This window comes from Saccoglossus kowalevskii, chromosome 21 (assembly GCF_978046115.1).
Source record: "Saccoglossus kowalevskii chromosome 21, keSacKowa6.1, whole genome shotgun sequence".
Lineage (NCBI taxonomy): Eukaryota > Metazoa > Hemichordata > Enteropneusta > Harrimaniidae > Saccoglossus > Saccoglossus kowalevskii.
Genome location: NC_140661.1, coordinates 24,088,825 through 24,116,750, shown reverse-complemented (window position 1 = coordinate 24,116,750; position 27,926 = coordinate 24,088,825). Strand labels below are relative to the sequence as shown.

Genomic DNA, 27,926 nt, shown 5'->3' with positions numbered 1-27,926 from the left:
AATCCAGAGCTGGTAGTTAGACCAAAGTTGTACAGAGAAAAAGCACTGAAAGGAGAGGAGGCTTTCCATCAGAGGGGCATGTATCCTGTGACAAAGCCTAGCATAATTCCAGAAAAATTTAAAGGTGAAACGCCATGGAGATATTACAAAGACTATTTTGAGCAATGTGCAATTGTAAATAATTGGTATATGGTACACAAGTCCAGGTATTTAGCAGTGAGTTTGTCCAGTTTGGCGCAGAAAGTGCTGACCCGAGAAACAGATGGTGGAGAAATACCACACCAAGAGTTAGTCGCAAGATTGGACAAGAGATTTAGTCCCAGTGGGCAAGCAGATACCTATGCGGCAGAACTATGGTTTAGGCAGCGCAAGAAAGATGAAAGTTTGCAAGAATTGGGTGAAGCTATACGTGATTTAACAGAGATGACCTACACAGGTATGGATCCTGCTTCCCAGGAAAGGCTAGGCAGGCAGTATTTTAAGAATGCCATCCCTGAAAAGGAAATAAGAGACGGTATATTCAGAGCAAATCCAAAAACATTTGACCAGGCGATACAGGCTGCATTGGAGACTGAATCACACGTGATGTCAGAGAAAAGGAGACTGGCTGAGCGGTGCCCCAAATTTGGCAGGGTGCTGAATGCTGAAGGTGACTCGGAGATGGTAGAACTAAATGAAGGAATAAAAGAAATGGGGGTCGGAAAATTCCAACCAACCCAGATAGGAGAGCAGTCATTCGGTGGAGGGAAAGATAAAAGACCAAGAAGGTGGGGTCAGATGGGAATTGAGTGTTACAGATGCGGAGGACGAGGGCATATTAAGAGAAACTGCGCAACTCCACCAAACCGGTATGCGGGAAACGAATCACGACCAACCCCAGGGGCCAGGGCTGTGTCGGGAATGCAGACAGGCCCAGGCAACCCCAACAAGCAGTAAAAATGGTGCAGGGACGGAGGGGACATGGTACGCAGGCAGGGGAGACAAAACTAGAGGAATCAGATACAGCGACCCCCCCCCCCCAGCAACTGAAAGTAGACCCCTGCCTACCGTACATGACTATACAAGGGCAACAAGTGGTATATTTGTGGCAGGCAGAATAGGTGGATTACAGGGATGTTTTTTAATAGATACAGGGGCATCAGGAACCCTGTTGTCAAGAAAACATTATGAGCGTATACCTGAGATGCAGAGACCTGCATTGGAAGCCATGACGACTCGGATCCGGCAAGCAGACGGTACCTTGATGAAACAGCATGGTGGAGCTAATATGGAGGTACGCATAAGTAAATACAAAACCACAGCCGATGTGATTGTAGTGGATATGGAGACTGATGCAATATTGGGGATGGAATTGCTGATTACCTTAGGCTTTGTAGTGGACATAAAGAATCTACAGCTGAAATTTCTGGATGAAATAGTCCCATGTTATGACTGGAAGGCCCATACTCTTTGTGCCAGAGTGGTGCTGAGAAAAGCAGTTGATATTCCTCCTGGCAGTGAAATGTTAGTACGATGTGATGCTAACAGAAAGATCCCAGGCTCTCGGCAGGGAATGGTGATACCAACAGATAGAAACCCGATTGCGGAAAGAGGAATAATGGTGGCAAGAGCATTAGTATCAGATTGTAATGGGGTAATACCAGTACGATTGTTGAATGTAACCCCACACCCAATACATGTAAAACAAGGCACTGCGGTGGGGATGGTGGAGCCGCTATCAGAGGGGGAAGGTGTGGTTACAGCAGAGAGGGATAAAGAAAATGAGGTACCACTGAAAGAAAAGCAACTGCCAGAATATTTGCATGATATATGGAGGCGGAGTACAGCAGAGCTGGATGACGGTGAAGCAGAAAAGGTAGCGGCATTGCTGATGAAGTATGCAGATGTATTTTCCAGGGGTGATGATGATATGGGGTGTACCAATCTGGTTAAACACTCCATTAATACAGGTGAGGCAGCTCCTGTTAGGCAACCCTCAAGAAGACTACCAATTTGGCAGAGAGAATAAGCGGGGAAGCAGGTGGAAAAGATGCTGAAAGCCGGTATTATTGAACCAAGTTGTAGTCCCTGGGCTTCACCAATTGTGTTAGTAAAGAAAAAAGATGGTGGGACAAGGTTTTGTGTTGACTACAGGAAGCTGAATGATGTAACAATTAAAGATGCGTATCCAATTCCCAGAATAGATGACTCTCTGGACAGTCTGTCAGGCGCTTGCTGGTTTTCTACCTTAGATTTGGCTAGCGGTTATTGGCAAGTCCAGTTAGATGAAGAGGCACAACAGAAAGCTGCTTTTGTGACCCGTAGTGGTCTGTATAGTTGGAAAGTGATGCCCTTCGGCCTTTGCAATGCGCCCTCTACGTTTGAGCGGCTTATGGAGCGAATAATGGCTGGATTGCAGTGGGAAATACTCCTGTTATATTTAGACGATATTATTGTATACGGCAGAGATATTGATGAGGAGTTAGAGCGTCTGGAAATAGTGTTAGGCAGATTGCGGGCAGCCGGACTAAAACTCAAGCCAAAGAAATATGACCTGTGCAGAACCAGTGTAATGTATTCGGGTCATATAGTGTCAAAAGATGGTGTAGCGACCGATCCAGACAAAGAGAGAGAACCATAAAGGAGTGGTCAATGCCAAAAAGTGTGAAGGATGTAAGAAGTTTCTTGGAGATGGCGTCCTACTACTGCCGGTATGTACAAGGATTTGCCAAAATAGCAGTACCTTTGCACAGATTAACGGAGAAAAATGAAGTGTTTAACTGGGATACAGAATGTGAGATTGCTTTCCAGGTATTAAAGAAGTGTCTGATGTCCGCCCCGGTACTAGTGTATCCACAGGAAACAGGAGAATATGTGCTGGATACAGACGCAAGTGAAACAGGTATTGGTGCTGTCTTATCACAGGTCCAGGATGAAAAGGAAAGGGTGATAAGGTATGGCAGCAGGTCGCTGAGTAAAGCGGAAAGGAATTATTGCGTCACAAGGAAAGAATTACTGGTATTGGTGAATTTCGTGAGATACTACAGGCAGTACTTGTACGGTAGGAAATTCACCATCAGGACTGATCATGCAGCTCTAAGGTGGTTGTTGAGTTTTAAGTGACTGTCCAGGAGGAAAACTCGCCAGGTGGATCGAAGTCCTTGGGGAATCCGAGTATAAGGTTATAGGCCAGGGAAAATCCACGGGAAAACTGACGGGTTATAAGGAGACCATGCGGGAAATGTGGTTGGCAGGGGAAACATAGCGCTGTGATTTCCAGGGCCGGAGAGTATAGCAGTTCATTGCAGGATACTCCCACTTGCATGAGGGACACAGAAAAGGTGAATATGGGAAAAGGAATAGTGGACACCAGGATGGTGGAAGCGGAAATGGAGACCCAGGTACGGGCTGTCAGAATTCAACCTAAGGTGAGCGGTGATCAGATAAAGGAAGCCCAGACGGCTGATGCAGAAATAGGTCCAGTAAAGAGGGCGAAGGAATGCGGAATCAGACCAAAATGGAAAGAGATGTCACGGTTGGCGCCCGCCGTGAGAGTTAATTGGGGAAGCTGGAAGCAACTCGGAATAAAGAAAGGTCGAGAGTATGCGACGGTTGTGATGAAGACATTAGGAGAGATCGGATGAAAGTGAAAATTATGAACCAGTCAAAGTGCATTTTTGTGGAATCAGATGAGGAAGACATGAAATAGAACTGAACTGTAAACTGTGAGTGAATAACCCTGTATGGGAAATTTGCACTGCCGTGAAAAATGTATTTACCTTTATTTGGGTGGCATATATATTTCCATTTGGATTTAGTGTAACTAGAAATTTAAAAGTAGAAAACCCGCACTTGTGCGTGAAGAATAAACTACTCCATATTTAATTATTTTTGACGTATTCATGAAAACTAGTTTTTATTTTATTTGTGGCCAGAAAGATCTCAAACCACATTCCTACTGCTGGGCTGCAGACCAGCATTGGGAGTTTGGGGAGAGAGGTTAAATTGACAAACAAAATGGCAGTCAAAAGTCGACTTGAGCTGTGACTTGATTTTGATTTTGTGTACTATTTCAATTGAGAGGATAGACTTCAGATATTAATTACCATAACCAATTTCAATTTTTCAAGATAATTTATGTCTGTGAAAAAATGCTATGAAATCAACCCCGGTGTGTTGAACTCAGGGGGGAATAATGTGACATAAATTGTAAGTTAAAAGTACAGAGCCCTGGCTGTGTGAATGAAAAGCGCACATGTTTGGATACTTTGCAACAACCCATTGCACATGTTTATTTTTAAGACTGCTGATACAGTCACTGGATTGTGTTGTCAGCAGAAGTTGAGATACATACATCCTGTCTCTCCCTGTGGCATAATGGTGTGTCTCAGACAGTGACATGGTGATTGTGAAATACCTTGGAATGTGCTGAGCCCAGTGTTGTTGGCAATGAAAATAGATATGACATCATTGACCCGAGTCTCCTACTTTAAATTGGTAGAGCTTGGATTAAGAGTGGTTTATTCCACTACCAAAATTGGCATCCTCTGTACACTGATTTGTCGACTATTTCGAGATAACCAATCATTTCGTTATATACATTTTATTATTTGCATGGCCATAAATTAACTAAGGTATTTAAGTTGAGACATAAGGGAAAATCTTTAGTCAGGAAGGTGACCTGACTTGATCCTGTAACATCTTGTGATGCTGATTCCTGACTCCAGTGAGCTGTACCCTATATAGGGGTACATATGCAGACGTGCTGTGCAGTAATCCCTGCTGATCAACAGGAACCACTGAAGCTCACTGCCTGAACTACTCCCGTTGTACCAGTGCTACCAGTAGCAGCAGATAGCAGTGCAGTTGCCGATACTCCCTGGACACAGAGCACGAGTTTAAATTGTAGTGCAGCTGCTTCGCCAGTGTGCCAGATACGAAGGAACGCAACATTGCACATTGCTGTTCAATGGAGAGTGGAGTGTTCCCTGCAGCATCGATCAAGTCTCTAATTTATTTTATTTTACAGTGTACCCCCACCCCCTGCTGTTATTTGTTCATTAAAGTACAGGAAACCGTATATATTGTGTTGTGTTAATTTGTTATAATCGTTACTGGTATATTTCTTTCTCTGCACAGTCTCAGTTGTGGTGATATACATTCACCAAACGATCCCCACCCCGTGACAGCGGATGAGCTGAGAGGGAGGAAACTTATAAGATAAGCACGCTACCAAAGACAAAGACTATTAGACCGGTATTAAAGACAAGCTCCCCGATCCTGAATACGGTGTAGCCCCATAAAGGCCCCCGCATTTAACGTCACAATATGCCATACATACGGGAAATATCACACTTTTTGAAGGATCGATCCCATCCAATATATGCCATGCATACGCGAAATATCACACTTTTTGGAGGGCTGATATCATTCAATGTACGACTTGCCTACGAGAAATATCACACTTTTAGAAGGATCGATCCCATCCAATATATGCCATACATACGGGAAATATCACACTTTTTGGAGAGCTGATATCATTCAATGTACGACTTGCTTACGGGAAATATCACATTTTTTGAAGGATTGATCCCATCCAATATATGCCATACATACGGGAAATATCACACTTTTTGAAGGATCGATCCCATCCAATATATGCCATGCATACGCGAAATATCACACTTTTTGGAGGGCTGATATCATCCAATATATGCCATACATACGGGAAATATCACACTTTTAATTTGGAGGGCTGATATCATTCAATGTACGACTTGCTTACGGGAAATATCACACTTTTTGAAGGATCGATCCCATCCAATATATGCCATACAGGAAATCAGGAAATATCAAACTTTATGAAGAACCGATCCCATCCAATATACGCCATACATACGGGAAATATCACACTTTTTGAAGGACCGATCCCATCCAATATACGCCATACATACGGGAAATATCACACTTTTTGAAGGACCGATCCCATCCAATATACGCAATACATACGGGAAATATCACACTTTTGAAGATCCCATCCAATATACGCCATGCATAGGGAAATATCACACTTTTTGAAGGACCGATACCATCCAATATACGCCATGCATACTGGAAATATCACACTTTTTGAAGGACCGATACTATCCAATATAGGCCATGCAGAGGGAAATATCACACCTTTTGAAGGGCTGATCACATTCAATATATGCCATGCATACTGGAAATATCACACTTTTTGATGGGCTGATCACATTCAATATATGCCATGCATACGAGAAATATCACACTTTTTGATGGGCTGATCACATTCAATATATGCCATGCATACTGGAAATATCACACTTTTTGATGGGCTGATCACATTCAATATATGCCATGCATACGAGAAATATCACACTTTTTGATGGGCTGATCACATTCAATATATGCCATGCATACTGGAAATATCACACTTTTTGATGGGCTGATTACATTCAATATATGCCTTGCATACAGGAAATATCACACCTTTTGAAGGATCGATACCATCCAGTATATGCCATGCATACGGGAAATATCACACTTTTTGATGGGCTGATCACATTCAACATATGCCATGCATACGCGAAATATCACAATTTTTGTAGGGCTGATATCATCCAATATATGCCATACATACGGGAAATATCACACTTTTTGGAGGGCTGATATCATTCAATGTACGACTTGCTTACGGGAAATATCACACTTTTTGAAGGATCGATCCCATCCAATATATGCCATACAGGAAATCAGGAAATATCACACATTATGAAGGACCAATTCCATCCAATATACGCCATGCATACGGGAAATATCACACTTTTTGAAGGACCGATACCATCCAATATATGCCATGCATAGGGAAATATCACACTTTTTGAAGGGCTGATGCCATTCAATATATGCCATGCATACGGGAGATATCACACTTTTTGAAGGACCGATACCATCCAATATATGCCATGCATAGGGAAATATCACACTTTTTGAAGGGCTGATCACATTCAATATATGCCATGCATACGGGAAATATTACACTTTTTGAAGGACTGATTCCATCCAATGTACGCCATGCATACGGGAAATATCACACTTTTTGAAGGACCGATCCCATCAAATATATGCCATGCATACGGGAAATATCACACTTTTTGGAGGGCTGATCCCATCCAATGTACGACTTGCTTACGGGAAATGTCACACTTTTTGAAAGACCGATCCCATCAAATATATTTCATGCATACGCGAAATATCACACTTTTTTGAGGGCTGATATCATTCAATGTACGACTTGCTTACGGGAAATATCACATTTTTTGAAGGATTGATCCCATCCAATATATGCCATACATACGGGAAATATCACACTTTTTGAAGGATCGATCCCATCCAATATATGCCATGCATACGCGAAATATCACACTTTTTGGAGGGCTGATATCATTCAATGTACGACTTGCCTACGAGAAATATCACACTTTTAGAAGGATCGATCCCATCCAATATATGCCATACATACGGGAAATATCACACTTTTTGGAGAGCTGATATCATTCAATGTACGACTTGCTTACGGGAAATATCACATTTTTTGAAGGATTGATCCCATCCAATATATGCCATACATACGGGAAATATCACACTTTTTGAAGGATCGATCCCATCCAATATATGCCATGCATACGCGAAATATCACACTTTTTGGAGGGCTGATATCATCCAATATATGCCATACATACGGGAAATATCACACTTTTAATTTGGAGGGCTGATATCATTCAATGTACGACTTGCTTACGGGAAATATCACACTTTTTGAAGGATCGATCCCATCCAATATATGCCATACAGGAAATCAGGAAATATCAAACTTTATGAAGAACCGATCCCATCCAATATACGCCATGCATACGGGAAATATTACACTTTTTGAAGGACCGATACCATGCAATATATGCCATGCATAGGGAAATATCACACTTTTTGAAGGGCTGATCCCATTCAATATATGCCATGCATACGGGAAATATCACACTTTTTGAAGGATCGATACCATCCAATAAATGTCATGCATACGGGAAATATCACACTTTTTAAAGGGCTGATCCCATTCAATGTACGACTTGCTTACGGGAAATATCACCCTTTTTGAGGGACCGATACCATCCAATATATGCCATGCATAGGGAAATATCACACTTTTTGGAGGACAGATCCCATCCAATATACGCCATTCATAGGGAAATATCACGCTTTTTGAAGGATCGATCCCATCCAATATACGCCATACATACGGGAAATATCACACTTTTTGGAGGGCTGATCCCATACAATTTACGACTTGTTTACGGGAAATATCACATTTTTTGAAGGGCTGATTCAATCCAATATATGCCATGCATACGGGAAATGTCAAACTTTTTGAAGGGATGATCCCATCCAATGTACGCCATACATACGGGAAATATCACACTTTTTGAAGGGCTGATCCCGTCCAATGTCCATCAAGCATACGGGAAACATCGCGCTTTTCGAAGGAATGACTTAGACTTGCATAACATTTCTTGTTTTTTTTTCTTGTTTTTTTCATAAAGTAAAATATTATTTGAGTGTATAAATGGCGAAACAATAGAGACAATAGGCCAAAGTCAAGGTCTCAGGGTGTGTTTTTGTACTATATATTATAATTACATGCGGAATATAGCCATTGTTATCAAAAGGGTCGACGATTCCTTTTGAAGACGATGTTTAAAACCACAGTATAATTTAATGGATGTTACTACAGTGTAAGCCAGTACATTCAAACTTCCCCATGTGGCTCACAAAAACTAGGCATATCACCGAGACAAGAGTTACAAGTCAAGGTAATAGGATTTGACACTTATGTTTTCTGTACGACTCGCCTAGCCCGGTTACATGTTAAGAAAAGTCAAGAAAATGAGCATTAGACCTAAACTGTCGCTTTGAATGTTGGTATGTATGATTATTATACATTTGTCATCGTAACGCCATAAGTTACAGCGTGCCGTAATTTTGTTGTATTGCACTGGGAATTTTCCTCCAACCATATTAGAAAAACGCGCATTCCAAATATGGAACGATTACGCGCGTAAGCGTCCTCTAATAATAAAAAACAAACATGGCTTCCCTGGGGTTTGACCGGACCAACACAAAGAAACTCGACGAATCTGTTCTAACCGTTTTGAATTTCGGCATTCCCATGGGAAGAAAAAAAAATGTATAATAATATTAAGGTTGTAACGATGATACTGCAAATCATGCACTCAGACAGTACGCGGTGGCATCGACCTCCACATACTTCCACTGTACTGTCTCCTTGCATACTTTGCAGTATCCTCGTAATAACCTCATAGTGTTGAAGAAATCTAGCGTAGTTTGCCATCTCCTCTGAAAGCTATCTAGTTGAATAGCATGATATTAATCACTCAGGCAAATTGATACTAATTCAATTTAAAACTACTTAAATCCAATTGAAACTTTTGTTTTATTTGGAAGGCCACACTTTTCGAACACCGTCAGTAGGAAGAATACTCAACGCGATAGAAACGCGGGGAGCGTACATAATTTGATTATGAGGGAATATTGTCTGATTCAGCCTCGGGGATGAACATAACTCATTACACGTAATTGTGGCGTCATGTCCCATAACATTCGTCGTACGCGATCGAGTCCTTTGGCTGTTTTGCACAACTTTAACCTCACTGAAAAAAGGCTTAATCAGCGAATCGTTACATTACTGTGACGAGGTCACGTGGCTAACTAGACGTAACAGTATATTATTACTTCCTGACTAGTTATCCACTTTAAGCGTATTGGGGACCAAGCTTCCAGCACAGCGACATATCGTGTTTGGGAGGTCTTTGTTCAAGTTGCGGGACGGTCGCTAATAGGATCTAACACTAGTTTTTTCGCTTCCTTGGAACCAAAGGACAGCTTCTTAACGACATAACATAGGCGGCATCGGGATGTTAGGCTTACTATTCGTACACATCACTGGTCAAAACTTTTTATTGATCGTAAAAATAATAATAATTGCTTCAGGTATTCCACATTTTTCAGAACCAATAACTTAAAACTTGCTAAACAAGTGTGCTAAACATTGTGACATAATGTAAATATATATCTGTTCTGTTGCGATGAACTGAATCACTAATAAACTGTGGATGTTGAAAGAAATGTGCATGGGAATCGGGAATGAAGTCGTTAATGGCTCATTATTGTCAGTAACTTAGGGAGTACTCCCTTCATCAATTTAATAGATGGAGGTTTTGAATATATTACCTATTTTCAATGAACATCATTATGTCACATAAAGTAGTTGCAAACAACTATCGGCAAGGCGGCTCCTCTAATTTGGTGAATCATTAGTTGGAAAGCTATAATAAATTAGTTTGGTCAAGTGCATTCGCAAAACTAATAACAGCTCTCGAGTCCCAATATTAATGCAAGATCTAAGGCAATCATGGTGAGTTCTCTCTTAGTCATCACAGACAGTTTTGATTATTTTTCCGTGCTGCCTAAACGCTGCATTCCTTATATGTCCTGTCATGAAAGTTTCATTGCAGTTGAATAGTGCATGTACTTTTTTCTTTCTTTGTACAGGAACGTCGGTTTACGCAAATCAGCCCATTCAGCTCTCATTAAATGTATTGAATATAACGTTAACTCGTTAATCAGCACAAAGCTTCAAATCCAATACAAATATCCTGAATGCTTTATATATATATAACTAAACGTCAATTTATACAATTTTAAAATCACGATGATAGACACATATCTTTGTAATGGGGACACCATGTGAGATGGTATAATTGCTTTTACACATTTTTGGTGATATAATAATCCATAGCATATTAGATGCTGGGTTTGTTGTAACAAAATTCCTGTAGGTAATTGGATTATTACTAAAGTTAGTAAGCTGTGTTTTCGAATGTAAAACCAATTAGTGAACGGTGTTTTTATCTCGAGGCAGTGACACCATACCAAAGTTCACCTGGGATTTGGAATAAGGTTGAGATGTCGGATAATTATATAGTGATGTTCTAGCGTTAGTGTAGCGATACAAGCCTATCTCTTCTGTGATTGAGTTTTCTCGATGTGTGGACTCTGTTAGACTTTAAACGACTACAATCAACATTTAAAACATCTCCTATTCATGCAAACAATTACATTTCAAGCACGCTGAATGGGTAAATGTAATACGATACTAAAATATTGGGCGTTCATATAATTATTTTTGCCAGAAATGTGGCGCAACTATTATTTGTTGCCAATTCAACCAGTATAAGAGTTTAATTCCGGTGCTGTCTACACCCGACATTGCACAAGCCAAACAATGAAATAGATAACTATTACTGTAATTCAAACAGAAATGTTTGAACATAAGCGCAGTTATAACTTTCCAAACAAAATTCTAATGTTTTCTCTCTAATCTAATGTGATTACGTATGTATTAAATGTCTTTCCGGTGAATACGAAAGTTATAATAGGTTATAATGCCAAGTCAAACACGCATAACACTACGTCAAACGCGCATATCACCACGTCAAACGCGCATATCACTACGTCAAGCGCGTATCACTACGTCAAACGCGCATACCACTACGACGTTCTGACATGTATAAATTACTATAGTAGCAGTCACTTCAGAAGTATGGAAACGAACAGTGCTGCTGTCATGGCCACTGTGATTTTTAAGTCAGTATGATGTTAGAGAGATTTATTTATCGCCATTAAAATACACTGAGTACAATTTGAGTAATAAAATCCAGCCTTGATTTTTTTTCTGCCATTGGAAGGACTTTATCTTGCGTAATAGTTTTTATTCTAGTGCAAGTTGTATCTATTGTGCTAAACATTTTCAAGTAAAATATATGTTATTATTTTCTTGACCGGGAAAACTCAAACAGCGTATGTCATTAAATTTTAACTTATATAAAAACAATTAGATCAAAAAAGACGTGGTATAACAATCGCTCTAGTTAATAGAGTGTCCGTAGACGTAACAGCCGTCTTAAACGTTTGGACGTACACATATAATCGGGTACATGAAATAATTGTTATTATAATTCTTTTTAATCAATGTATTCCTTGGTATGCAACGCTCTGTTTAATTTTATAGTTATGGCTTTTTTGAACTGTTAAAATAACCGCCGATGCTGGCCTCATGAAGCAATGCCGATTATTGGAAAGCAAAATCACAGTCTACAAATCTCGCAGTAACTGGGTATCTAAAAGTAGATATCGCGTGATATTAAATGTACTACGGGTATATTGAACATAATTGTGTTGAAGGTGGACAAATGTATGTCGGTCCTAAAGCCAGTCAGTCAGGAAGTGTCATCAATCACGTCACTTGTGCTTTTAACCACACAGGAGGTTGTCAAGGTGATAACTAATATAGTGACAGTGAAGTCTTATGTAAGAGCTAATCCGGTGTCACCGTGTTTTCGTCGTCTGTTCTTTTAGTGACTGACGTAGAGTTATGAGTGTTCATCTGTCTCCAAGTGACCTGACCTCGCGGTCACGTCTGGGTTACGTTCTTCGGAAATGTGCAATTGCCGACCCGCGTCGGCGTGGTTGTACATATATCGAGTTTGAAACTATGCAAGTGAGCGACGTAATTTAAATACATGTCAGACACAAACATTCCATGCATGTGATCTCGGTTATGTTACCAGTGTTGCCAGGGTAACATGAACCTGTGCAAAATACTCACATCATTTATAGAAGGATATGTTCTAATAGGGAATAAATATTCTACGCTGTTATTGCCGCAAACAGTCATCTGTCTACGCATGACTCTGTACCACATTTCAAGAAAACGCATCTAAAAGGGCTCTTCTGATTGGTTGAGCTAGGCAAATACGTCGCCGACAAAGTCACTGCCTACCTGTTCCTGTCGGCTTCTGTACTAAATACAGGAAACTGTGCAATTGTCACGTTTGGTGCAATGCAATGATACCTGCCTCTGATCGAGGCTTCCGTATGTACGCTGGAGTGTTGATGGCAAATGTTTTCAACATCGCTAACGGTGCAGTTACTGTGGACCTTGTTTAATCGTTGACCTGTTTCTGTGGTCAGTCATGCCCGAATGCGTGTGAGTACAGTGTGTTGAATATACAGTAAATGTATACAATTGAATCAGCAATTTGTTCAGCGTGCGACAGAACACGAAGCGGAATCTAACTGCAACCACGCTACTGAATATAGTATGAAATGCCTGCTTCTGTTATGGTTATCATGAACACCATATAAATAGACGTTTTACCAATAGCATTTCGCATAATTTAATTTTAAAGTGATATCACAGCTTTCTAATTCAGTTTTACTTGCTCAATTGTATCTGTAAGACGTGTAAGAAGATAATTCGTGAACGATTTAATCCGATGCACAAAGCTCTCGCTGTAACATCGTTACTGGATTTTAATCAGTTCTTTGTCGTCGATAAGTTTTGTTGTTAGCATATGTAAGTAAGACCGTTCGATATTCTTTTCTATAACATACGCACTAATACAGCATGATGTTGTCCGTCGTGTATATTCTATTCCTCTGCGTGAATTTGTCAAGACAGACGGACTTTTCAGTTTTACTAACCATGACGAAGCTTGACAACAGGCCGTATAATTCGGGCAAAACTGGAGCAGCTTTCGAGATCGCTTTTGAGAAGGTAAACGCCGATCCGACGATTCTTGTCGGCCACCGGCTATTGCACGAATCGGATGAAACGTGGTGCTATGCTGCCATAACTGTCGGTGAGATTGTAGACAAGCAACAACAACACCGTTACAGTGCATTTATCGGACCCGGTTGTTCCGAAGATGCAACACCTGTCGGACAGTTAGCCACTTACTGGAATATCACCTACATGTGCGATATATGCTCGGACAGACATTTCCTCGACAAAAAATGGAACTACCAGACCATGATACGGCTTTTCGGACCCTTCGTTAAACTAGGCGGTTTCGGAGTCGCCATAGCTAAGAAATTCGGATGGGATCGCGTAGGAATGATCGTTGACACGTTTGGATTGTCGAAACAACCAGCTGAAGGGCTGGAAACGTATTTTATTAAAGAGAATATGACACTGGTTCTAAAGGAGTACAACTCTCAACACGACCCAGATTATGAAGCCGCTTTTCTTGATATTTTACAAGAGGTGGCGCAAATAACTCGCAGTAAGTAAAATGTTGTTTCCTGATTACTATTAGTGAGTGCTTTTTATTGGAGGTAACCGTGGTAGAGTGAAGTACGAGTTGGCGTAAAACGAAGGCACTCCCGCTGGTTCTTAAAGTAAACGCACCTCAAGCGATTCGAGTAGGATTGATAATTCCAACGTGCTATACTCGGAACACGACTCCGGGAGGTCATTTATCCCCGAAGCGTCTTCACTTGTGACGGTTTTATAGAAACATATACACGCAACACGAAACTCTATAAGAAATTCACGTGAGTTCCCATACCCGAGACTTTTATTACGACAGAGAAACCTGTTCATTACATTATTGTGATATAAGTCAACATTCATTTGTGATATTAGTTTTCCCAGTCGCAGTGGGTTTCACGCGCAGAGCAGAAGGCATCATTGCATGACGGTTACATTCACCAGTGTACGTTGAAGTAATTTTCAATGTTCTACGCTAAAAAAACTACATTCCGTGACAATAACAATTGCAAATGCAGAATAATCGCCGCAATAAATGGAAGTCAATACTAATGAAATATTTTGGGATCAAATACAAATACAGAAAAAATAACTCTGTGAATTCGTTAGTTTGATAAACACTTTAAAATGATTTTTATATGACCCGTGTAAAAAAAGAACACGTGTGTGCCGCTACATTATATGTATTTCATTATTGGGTACAGTGGCGTTTTATTACTGTTCGCAGTCAACTAATTATTCGAACTCTAATTATTCGCATTTTACGTGACCAAACTGTATAAAATGTACAACATGCCGTAATATATATCGAGTACAAATTACTGGTATATTCATTGGAAATCCTATTAATGTTTTGTAAATTAACAAAATTAGTAAACTTGCGCAGTTTCTTATTAACAGAAGCTAGTTGCAATTATTAAATGTGAAATGCACATTACCATGTCAAACCGTTAACTCTTGAATAATAATGAAGCGCCAGTCCGGCCACTGTGAGCCAGAACACAATAGTCCCATTCTTGAACGAGCTCCTAAATAACTTTGGAGTCTGTCACTTACATACGCGGATACGAAAAGACATATATGTACCACTGACTTACTGTGTTTTTAAATATGTTACCCTTTCATGCGTTAAATTATAGCTAAAGGCAAAAATTAACATCTCCCAAGTTTATACAATAATAAGGATTTGGTCATAATTGACTTAACAATTTCAAACAACTATGCACTGATTCAGATAATCGCACCAAGCTCTATGATATACCACAATACGTAACATCTAACAACCATTTCGATTAATAAACAGTTTTAGAAACATTATCCCAGTATAAAAGGCAGTTCATTTTATGCGTTCAACAACCGATGTAGAATGTTTTCTTTCATTTATTTCGTGATCTTAAGTGACTCGTAATCGTTAGACTCACTCCCAGGTCCGTAATGTATCTTTTGTTTCACTGTACCGTTGATGTGGTCGCAAATAAATATTTACCCCAGGAGTTACACAAGCAACTGCGGGACGAACACACAATAATGCGTTTGCTAATACCCTCGAGAATTTGAGATGGTGCAATAACATATTGTTACATAAAATTAAACCTGGGAACTTGGCATAATTTGAAGTTGATTGTCTTTGAAGTCTAAATTACATGTGATAGTTTTTTTGTCTCTGGGAGGAATAGTTGATGCCGCGCATTTGATACTATTGTAGGAATACATCTCGGCATCTGGCTAACGTATTTAAAAAGCGGCAATATATCCGGATCCTGGTCCATACAATATCTCGTATTTATTTGTGTATACGGTGTATTTCCAGTGCGCCAATGCGTTGTATATAGTCTTTATTTGTACCCAGCTCAAGGAGAGTTAACAAGCTATCAACGCTACTTAGTGAATGAACACGGTTACATTTGATACATAGTCGCAATTCGTAGAGTTACTCCAATTCCCTCTCCTAATATAGAACACCACACGGGGGAAATATCTAATTAAGTTTCGCTATTGTTAGATATTGGCTAGGATTATTTAGCAAACGTTGCCCCTGAGAGTTTGTGTTGTTATTCTTTGAGTGAAGGATTGCATAACGAGAAGAAAGCAAGCAATACTAATAAATGGAATTTCCTAATTCAACGCCGAAACCTGCTTTAGTCCTAGTTTTTTTAAATCTATGTACATACATTTCATGTTTTATGGATAAGTTGATTTTTGGCGATTCGTGTAATTTTAAAAACATACACTGACGGAAAGTGACATTTTAACCATTATACTATTATTACACATAACTTCCCATACTCCCCTGATATTCTGAATCATTCAGCAACAACATAAGCGCCTTGCCAATGTGGTTATACTATTTTACGACTAACCTTATTAATCGGCGCAGCTAAAAAAGCAAGTATGAGGCGCGAAGGGAGATGCCTGTTTTTACAACAGTTATTCCATGTACGTGGGCATATAAAATACAATATGTAACCCTTAAACGGCTTGGCACTTTAAAATATGTCAGTGGATCCGATAATAGTCATCAAGAATTTTACAAATACCATGTTGACTAGTGTTGTAAAACATATGCACAGTAATATTATGACGAAATTATTACTACTATTACTTGTATATTGAAATAAATTATACAGGTTTAAATATAAATAGGATTAATTAAAGTTTAATTAATCGTCGCTGAATCAATCAAACTAGTTTAATCGTTCATGCATTTGCCGGTTAATAACGTCTTTTTATGATCGGTTACCTTTTCCATTTTAAGTAGTAGTCGGAGCGTAGACACATTACGTAAAGTCGTTTTTAATGTTAGCGCAAAGGAAGTTAGTGTATTATTGTTCCAGTTTGTTTGATGTCCATAATTAGGCGAGTCGACCAAACTTTCGCTTCAAGTAACTCACCAGGATGTTTAAAAAAACGTCTATAATCACAGACGCATTATGACTTCCTGTACAATTTGGTTTCAACTGCCTGGGCATGTAGTTCTGTTATGGTAAACTGCATTGAGATTGTCGATTTATGTAGTTCTGTTATTGTGAACTGCATTGAGATTGTCGATTTATGTAGTTCTGTTATGGTGAACTGCATTGAGATGGTCGATTTATGTAGTTCTGTTATGGTAAACAGCACTGAGACGGTCATTTTGACTGATTCATGGACTCTACAGTGAAATGTGCTTTGAAATCGTTGGTACCATGCGTGATTCATTTTTGTATATAGCTCTATATTTGACATACGCATGACGTCATTTTATATATATTACATTGTTATATTAGCAAAAAAAAACAATTCCTTTGAGGAGGTTTTGTCAAATCATGGACTATTTCGATCAAAGGTCCAAGAAAACATTTTGCTCTTGGTATATTCTGTAAGACGCTTGGACTGTGTATCTACTTCAAACGAATCGTTGACAAATACATTGCAGTGCAAAAGTGAATAGTTAAATACTGTTAATTAAGGCAAATAACTACTGATACAAACACATATTATCTGAAATATTTAAAGATAATGGGACATTACAACTATGGTATACTAGCTATTGGAAAGCCACTGCGTCTTAGGGCATGTTTTTTTTTGTACATTTTGTACGATCAAAATGACAGCTGTCACAGTGGGATGGAATTGCGTTCAATTAGTCCTCATCTCCGCATTTATTGAAGACGGAAGTACGAAAGTATAGATTAAGCAACCGTGTTCGACTGGTTTCATTAAAAATTGACAGTTTAACAGGGATGTACTTTTGTGCCCCTAATGTCAGCATTCAAATATCTTAATGATAATTGTTACGCATCATGTTATGTCGGAAAATTTGAGTTAGTCTCTTCCGTAGAAATAATAATTACTCTGTTTCGAAAGTTAACGCACAGCTGCACTTTGCCATTTACTATCAGCCGTTAACAGTCTAGCAAACGACCACGAAAGCAGTAAACACTGAATATTTAACACATTTAATTGTCGGGGTGGTACGTCACAGGAAATGTTTTCTGGGGTGTTTCATTTAAAACTGCTGTAGGCAAAACTTATAATATTGTCTTAAACACTATTTCCAAACGTAAAAACATTCTATAGGCACAAAAATACATGTTAGTTTATAATCAGTATGGTGGTCATGGGCCTAGCTTACAAATGAAAAGAGAAAAAGATGCATGTGATGGAAAATTATCGAACATGACACAAACCTACATCCATCCTATCGTGTTCTGTGATCGAAAACATAAATACAAATACACTAGAATTACAAGTTTGCATAAGATAACAATTTGTTCTAAAATCTTAGTGAGTAATTTTGAATATGTCAAAATAAGAGTAACCTTCTACTATTTGGTTTACCCAAACAACCACGAACCCATGGAAACAATAGTTCCTCGATCTTGAGAACGCATTTTGCCCATTTGTACGGATACTGGTGACATTGGTATACATAATAATTTGAGTGCATTTTTAACACATTTAACCAATACCTATTATAACATGGTTAGTTTGAATCGAACCAACTGAATGAGCGAGGCAAGGTTTTATACGTGAGACTAGAAGACTTCTGCTACAAAACATGACATATACTAATTTTCACATTCACCTTCGCTTGCAGTTTATGACCGTTTAAATATATAATACGCGAGTAGGTATCCTAATTTAAAGGAAATCTACTCAATTAACCACAAATAACAGGGTTATGTGTAATGGCAAGCCAATTCAAAACAAATTTACAAAAGGTTCAATGCACTCTTTCGACATTTTGCCCTCAAACTGCAGTACATTAATATTGGTAAATTCTTGTAGTCAAGCGAGTTTATGTAAAATATTAATATAATCCATAGTGACAACCTTGTATGGTTATTTACAATACAAATAATATGAATCTGTGGATTGAGTATTGGAAGAATTATAATCGCATGGCAAGCTGTTACGCAAACTAATGAGGTATAGATCTGAGCCAGTAATAGGAGACCCTTTCCAATTGCGGAATTCGCAAGACAGGTTATATTATCGATCACTGAGGTTTTTTCCGGTTGTTCTGCTCACCAAAATTACCCCATTAGCATATTTATGTAAATGAATGACGTTATGCTCATTAAACTATTCAATCTACTCAAAAACACCATGCGATACAGCTATTTTAATGTAATTTCAATGGACATCATATGGTACCAAACAGTACCATGGTTGCTGGAATGTAATGTAACACAATGTAGCTTACATTCAAATGTATGTAAACTGTTTAGTTAGTTTTATCAATTTTGTATTTGTGCCAAATATTATTTTGTTATTCAATCTGAATTCGAATTGTAAATTTAAAATTTTTTTGATCTTAATACTGCATACTCCACACTTTATATTTTATCAAGTTTTGGGAAGGTTTATATGTGTATAGTATATCCGACTTTCATTAGCGTAATCTTTTATGTGTTCCAACAACTAACACCACATATATTGATCATGGTTATCAACACGTGTTTACTGAAACACGCGTTTTATATTTAGTAATATCCAGTTTGCACGGTTTATCTAAGTGTCCAGAAATACTGAACTTACAATTTACACATAGCCAACCAGTCAGTCTCCAACATTGGCTGAGACGAAATATAAAAAAAAAATATGTATGCGTATTAAACTTGTAAACTCTGGCAATTTACAGTTTTATTCCATCTGAAATTCAAAGTAAGTGCATGTACACAAATACAGCATTTACAATGACACAGTCCTTTAGCGTAAAGTAGGACAAGACGACATAGTGTTGATTATATTGGAAGCAGGTGGCTAATGAGACGCGTGATTTTTATTAAAGATGAAGTGAATATTGGTTGCTCACTGTGTGTGGCAATAGGTTCGTTTAACTATGTAATTAGACACTGTGGGTTTGGGTATGTAAAGCATGCATGTCATTTTTATGCACAGAGATCATTTAGTCTGCAAAACTGGATAATTTCCTGTCACAGTTGAGTGTTATTCAACTTGCATCTGTTTTCTGATAATCAAAGCAGTGACATTAGGCCGTGTCGCATTGTATTTCTCGTGTTGATGAGATGATTACTTCGACGGTAGTTTGCTTTATATACGATTTGACAACTAGAATTGTTATCCTCACCAATCCTAGAATCAGGTTTCCGGGGTCGGATGAGCCAATTTCGTCTGAATGGTCCAATTTCACTAGTCGGAGTATAGCTACTCATTCCAGTGATTTGCTGGGAGAGGCGTTTGTATCACAAGATATGTTCACTGTCAAGGCCAAACTTGATTGGTAACCTTAATCCGTGTGCTTAGCTTCCATGCGCATGCGCCTTAAGATACTCCCTATATACAACTTATTCATTTATTGTGTACATGTTTTCGTGGATTATAAATATACAAGTTCTCCATTGATCAAACGTAAAATGCCGACATTTGTGAATGATAGCATAGAGCGTTAATCAACTAGGGAATTGAGGTCGTTCGTGTCATCATTTCTAATGCGACTGAACTTTACCATATGAAATATTGCCTCAAAGTCATATTGTGTGACAGTAGTAAAAATAAAAACAAAAAAAAAACTCGTAAATAATTTAACTGCCTTACAGTAAAATCATGAAAACTTCGACCTCATGGACGACAAAAATACTGACGAGTGTTAATACGGTGGTGTTAAACACGCACCACTGTGACGTCAATAGCGCTGTACGTTTTGTATATAGCCCTAGACTATGAGTTGCAATTTCATGCTGAAGTTATCAGGGATAGTCACATTATCACGCCTTGTTAAAGGATTACATATAAATGTAATGATTTCTTCTTCGTACAATTAGAGCGTTTGTTAGGTATCTTGCTTCCAACGGTAACTGTTGGTCTCAGTGAAGGAAACCACTTCTTCCTACGAAACAGATAAAAAAATAAGCTGATTGAAAAAGAGACTAACCAATCCATTATCTCAGTGTGATACATATTTCATCAAGTTTTGTAGTACTGTTTTATTAATTATTTATACATAAATTAGCCAAGGAAAACCGAGTAATGTTAAAGGATGACGTATATTGTGCATTGCACATCGGCCAAGTAATTTTCAGCCCAAGTAGGCAATGGGCGATGGTGGTATTTCTGGCGAATATAATGCTAAACTATAGTTTTACTGGCCATTATCAGCTGAACCGAATATTTCACGGTTGTTGTTTGAAAATTATTTTAAATAGTGAAGTCGCAAAACTGTTGTTTATTTAATAATTATATTTGATTTGCCTAATGGAATTGAAGCTGACAGTGTTTGAATAGGTAACACCCGTTCACGGTGGAGTTGTTTCGGCATACGCCCTCACAACATCGCTCCGTCCGGAGGTGTTACTATCAAAATGTAACATACATAATTATAATATTGTATCGCCGCACTTATCATTAAACGATCGGTAGCACATGTTCAATGCTCGAGCACACAAACAAGACTGCGTGTACGACTTGTCAACACTCAATGGATAGTTTAATCAACAAACTCAACATTATTTGTTCTGGTCAAGAAATCCTGACCATTTTCGTTTTCGTCTGACAATTTACCTACGAGCGTACGTTCGCGTGTCGTTTTCCCTTGCACGTCTACGTATGATTGAAATAAAAACACTCCCAAAATGCTAAACACACTGTCGAGCCTATTATTCTCAACACAAACAGGTATATTCACTTTTGCAATTAGCTATGGTATAATATAATTGAGATAAAATACCATTACCGCGTGTTGATCGGGCTCGGACAGGGATACTCGATTGAATAATGAACTAAACTACGTCTCATCCATTGTGCGCATGTCTATGTCCTTGCATTGTAATTTAAAGCGGGAGGGTCGTCACCTGCGCATGCGCAACACACGCTAAAAACGCAAAAGCTCATGGGTAGACGCTTGTTTGTAAACAATGACACGCTATAACATCATGCGCAGGTGACGACACCCCCTTAAAACGATAATGAAACCCCACAGCACCATATTGGATAAGGAGAAAAGTATATGACAAAATAACGTGTGTTCAAGTGACAAAAGTTATCGTGATTTACCCCGGTCATGGCGTAATATACAATAAATCACGTTCCTTTCACTGCCATATCACTGCATTATGAATGACATCAAACGTAAATAACAAACAAAGGCCATACACATTTGATAATAGTTGATTTTGATGAAATAAGGGTATCTCAACGACATTTTCCCGTCTGAAAGATTTGCATTTTGGCATTAAGCTTATGAAAAGAAAATTCAAGCGCAAAATCAAATCAAAATTTGTCCGCGCTTTTCACACAATATGCGTGAACCCGCAGTGAACTCAAAATCACATATTGGTGACTATATTGACTTAGCTACGTACTCATATAGTGCGTGCACTCATTTTTCTATTCCATATTGGTTTGTGTGAATAATTCACTCACCCGATTGAACCATACACTCAATGCAAATAACCTGTCTCCCGTGGGTTTTTGTGTCGAGTAAAAAGCTTTTCCGTTGGTGTTCATTGTAAGCAACACACTTGTTCCTAGAAGTATCTGTGATATCAAGACAAAGTAACTTGGGATGACAAATATGGACACATAGACCTTTGATTTATCAAATCAGTTTAAAGACCTATTTTCCTTAATGGGATTTGGAGTAAAGCTTCCGGGACTATAGTTGACCTATAGGGTTGAATATTATATCGATATATTCGATAGCACAGACCAGTAGATGGCGATAAGTAACGAAACGGATTTGTTCTAGTATGAATATAATAAAATTCTTTCGCAGAAAAAGGAGACACGAATGTATCATTTTCCAGCAGATTTCTTCATTGTCATCTTGCAGTGAGCAAAGATTCCAACAATCGCATTTAATACATTTGTACACCACACTTGCGAACTCGATGTTTACGAACAATATATAACCGATTGTATTGAAATTTGTAAAACAAGTTGACAATATACTATAATGCTGATCAGTTGGCTGCGAAGAGAGCTTGTACTGACGACCAAGTGAACACATGGTGCTTTTCTACGTGCAGATCATACTGTTCCATTTACGTTTGTTCACATTGTATCCCAGTGTTCAGACAGCGTGATAAATTTGTTCAGCTTCTTATTCGTATCACTGACACATTTCCCGTGATCTTACTATTGTGCATGATGCCGACTAAACCATCATCGTGCATCAGCCTTCACAGCGCAGCATAAAGAATACACAACATTAAAAGTCACATATACATATTCTAAACAGAAATGCATTTGGATTCCTTCCTTTACATTCAATGGATGGTGGTCATCGCGCAGCGCGTGTTCGAACTTCATTTAAACAAACAATGTATTTTACATGCGGCGTTGTATAAATTCCCATTTCCAACAGAACGCGGCGCGACGAGCACCGCTCTTTATTGATGTATAATGTAATATATTGTGGTGATAGCCTGTTTACCATATTTATCCTTTACCATGATTACAATACTGATAAAAAATCGAAATTTAAATTTTCAACATTAAAATATCGCACTGTAGAACTGTTTAACGTAAAGTTGAAGTGAGACAGTACTCTCGTGTCTTTTGTGTTTTGCTATTAAGGTCTGACTGCAATAATTCTCGAAACAATGACAAACTATTAAATTACTTCGTTCTGTCACATTAAGGGACACCGCGGTAATTCAAAATTACCCCCAACAAATCTCTGATAAGCGGTGTATGCTAATTAGTGTCTAACTAACGTAAAACTATTATGCCCCATATCAGTAACGGTTGACCTTTGCACTTTCTGTCATTTGCATGTCATAACACATCATGTAAACAAATACTTTTTCTTAAGTGCATATAACACACATATTGTTTTTTACTATATTTCCGTCATTTATCACTCTTTGTTGTTTTATCACCATAGTAGTCACGATAATCTATTGTTGTTATTATGTTAATATTTGATAACGCGTATTCTGGAAATTACTGCGTTGAATCTTCTCAATTACTTTACGCATATTTGAGATCTCAAATCCACTTCAATTTGCGATAATAATATTTCGAGTAGGCAATTTATTTTAATATATACTTAATAGTTTTCAAAACCAATTAATCGAGTAACTGTACTGTAACTGGATACAGGGTTTTATGTTGAAAATTATAGTTATGTTTCTACCATCAAATCACGTTTGCAAAATAAAATGTTCGTTATGGCCACTTCGTTGAATGTTGACAACTCGGGTCACCATGTGCAGAATCACGCAATCAACACAACGTCAAAACTGATAGATTCCTATCGTGGCCTGGACGACCTGTCTGACATTTACAGACACACTGTTTACGCGTATGTAATGCATGTCTAAGTAATTTATGAAGTGTCTATGATATATTTATTTGAATTAAATTAGACTTGAGTGTTTATGTGCGCAATTAAGTTGGCTGCTCAGCGGTGTTTTGTTTAACAAAATTCGACTATTACGTAGACATGTTTAAAAGACGCCCTGTAACGTTTACCCAGTGTCTACATGTGTGGGCTTTGAATGGTGTTGTCGATGTTTCGCGTTTGCCTAGAGTGGTAAAAATTATTGTAGTTTTTTATACATAAGAAAATTGAAAAATGATTGGGCTTTTACATTAGGACTTGTAATTTTGGGAAAGAGTCTAGAATATATTTCGAAATGTTTTTAATGGTTTCAGAAAAGTTCAGGACAAATCCATTAAATTGGGATGGAAATGTACATCCGATTGGCATAAAATAATTTGTTATTCATATTTATTACATATTGGATGAGATGTGGCACCATGTAAACAAAAGGTTTCGAATGATTGATTTTGATGGGGTTGCCCTGGAAATGGAAATTTCAGGAATAACTTTTCATTCATTGTTGATAGATTCTCATAACATTTACAGGAGGGACAAATCTATTATGTGTTTGGTTGAGATGCGGATTTAGTTGACATGGAAACGGTAATTTCATGAAGGATTTTTCATTCATAACTCGAAAAGTGTTGGATGAATTCTCATGACATTTCCATGAAGGATTGCCTTTGAAAATAGAAACAAGAATATTTTTCAGATGTTATATTTGGATTTTCACGGATTTTTTCAATTCAAAATGAAATTTGTAGCTAATGTAGTATGAATTGCATTTACATGTATGAACATATAGACATGAAATACGAGATTTGCACTCTCAACTCGGCAAATACGGATCGCCACTAGTAGCAGACCCGTCCCATGTACGCTTTAATGCACTGCTTGAAATGGCGTGTAGTGAATGAGTATTTACAATGACTAAATTGACATGCGCAATTCGAATCTCTATCAAAATATAAATCTGCACACAAATATACCCATGGTCGGTCCAACCTACTCAGTTGCGATTATTTTTTGAGAAAATTCTGTGTATTAGCAATTCCGATCATCTGAACGGAAGTGATATAAATTACAGACATATATACGAACATGAAGACGGGGGGTCCAAGCTTGCGACTCGTAGATGTGCTTCGCCAATGTTAGCAGATGCACTTCCTTTTACGCTATATCTTGACAATAAACAGCATGAAATAGCGTTCAGTGAATGCACGTTTACGATGATTAGATGGACATACACAGTTCGAATATCTGAATATAATCCTGTACACTAATAAAACCTAGTACTATATCATGGTCAGAACGACCTTCTCAGTTACGATTTGACTCAAGGACAATCCTGTCCATTGGCAGAGTCAATCACTTGAGTGAGTGATATAAATCGCAGGCACATATACAAACATACAAACACGGGATTCAACCTTGCAACTCATGTGCTTCCCAACTTTCAGCAGATGCACTCCACTTAGCGCTATAACGTGCTGTCCTGAGAAAACACAGTTTAAGATATCGTGCAGTGAATGTGCACTTGCATACCTAGATGCACACAAATAAGGCTCAAGTACAATCGTACGATTGGCTGAGGGACTTTTCTGTTTACCAACGGTAAATACGGTAAATGTAAATGAAAATGACTAGTCCACATCATGCGCGCTCGGGGACTTTTTCGTTATTACAACTTTCTACTCAAAAATGCTAATTTTGTCTAGGCTGAACAAAAGCGAGTAGAATCACGTGATTACTCACACGATGAACTACTGTTAAATATTGGTCAACTGTATCTAATTCCTAATGCATACTTTAACATACATCCTTAAATGTCAGTTTATTTGCCTCAATATATTCCACTTTCAGTATATATACTTGTTGAGTTGAATATGTTGTTTGAATTATAGTGCCTATGGACTGTTTACCCGGTGCATCTTTATAATTATAACAATGAACTCGTGACCCTTTTCTAACTTTCTTTACCGAGATTCTGACACAGCATTACTTGTTATGGGTTGTTAATTATTATTGTCGTTGTGTGTATTTATTTGCAATCATATCTGTATATAACGCACAAAACCCCGAACCATTTACATTTAAATACACTTGTACCTCACCATTGTAAATTAATCATGTTTACAGATGAAAATTATTACAGTGACTTTGTTTCAAATCCATAACAATACTAATTTGATATTTACAATGGTTTAGGTACTTGAGGAGTCTTTTGCAAACACTAACTGCTTTTGCTATATTCACGATTAAATCAACATCAGGCGAATGACTCCAAGAGTATAAAATCTAACAAAGCCATCTAAGATGCTTTGACATTTTGAGAGACGAATAATTGCAGACATTGCTTGTTTATTCGTAATACTGAAACACCTTCACGCGCCATATCACACTTTCACATTCGCATTTGAGGCATTTTATAAGACATCGTCACTGCAAAGCACTTTGAACAGTTATTCACGCGTGTTGATTCACCAAAAATGGTATGAGATTGAAATAGACTATAACGCACAGCTTCGGATAGTCGAATGACATTTAGGATCTAAAACCAGCTGTAATTAGTATCTTTTCATTTGTGCTTATCCACCACATTCTACCTATATTTGGAAACCTACGCGTATGGTTCTCTCCAACAAAGACTCAAATACATGTGAATGTAAAATAAAAGAGACTGTTCTTCTACCCATTTCTGTGGATCGCACGATAGTACAAATAGCAAATTTCTGATACACAGTTTTGGAATGACGTTGACATATCTAATGCAATCATCTTGTTGTAAAAAACTGATATGTTACTAAGCTCGACACGGTTGCCAATTTTTATTGTAAATATTGTATATTTGCTAAAGAATATCAAAGGTATACCTATCAAAGGTATACCTACTTTGCCTACTTCTAAAGTAGGCATTTCAATGCGATTTATCTAATTGTTCAAGTATTTGCAACCACAAGAGAGCAATTTGATCTTCAATGTACATATTCCTGTGAGACAGCCATGTGCAGCACATTACAATTACATTCAACTGAATGTCCTTGAATAGAAATGATGAGAAGAACTCGAGATGATTTAGCAATGAAGTTGCGTTTGGTTGAGAAAATATCATACCATTAATTAATATAATTTATTCCTACGTTGCACTTGCATTTTCGTGTCATTTTTCTTCAGTAATATTAAAGATATTGTATGGATTTCTTTGCCGGTTTTTATTTTGTACTATAATAACGTTTGTACAATTACTATGTTTTGCATTTTGTAAAAGATGGTAAAATATGCAAGAGAAGTGCAAATCTTCGTACGAATATTAGTAACACTCCGACCCTTGTATCGCGTGTAGGTTATCGCCAAGGGATACAATGTATTCACAATTCATTTATGGTTCAATACATACATTTTTACATAAAGCGGAAGCGGCTATACATAGGATACAACAAAACACAATCAGTTTATCGGATCGGT

General features: G+C 38.1%; 2 protein-coding genes across 2 annotated transcripts in view; both read left to right on the top strand.

The window, feature by feature from the left end:
• Window positions 1-1,183: 1,183 nt before the first annotated feature.
• On the top strand, window positions 1,184-2,008 carry LOC146729815 (uncharacterized). Its single transcript, XM_085495092.1, has one exon. The coding sequence runs from the start codon at window positions 1,184-1,186 to the stop codon at window positions 2,006-2,008; it is 825 nt and encodes a 274-aa protein (XP_085351218.1).
• An 11,613-nt stretch (window positions 2,009-13,621) lies between these two features.
• Window positions 13,622-27,926, top strand: part of LOC100366480 (atrial natriuretic peptide receptor 1-like) — an 80,644-nt gene continuing 66,339 nt past the window's right edge. Inside the window, exon 1 of the mRNA XM_085495091.1 lies at window positions 13,622-14,201. Coding sequence (XP_085351217.1) covers window positions 13,622-14,201 — 580 coding nt within the window. The remainder of the gene's footprint in view (window positions 14,202-27,926) is intronic.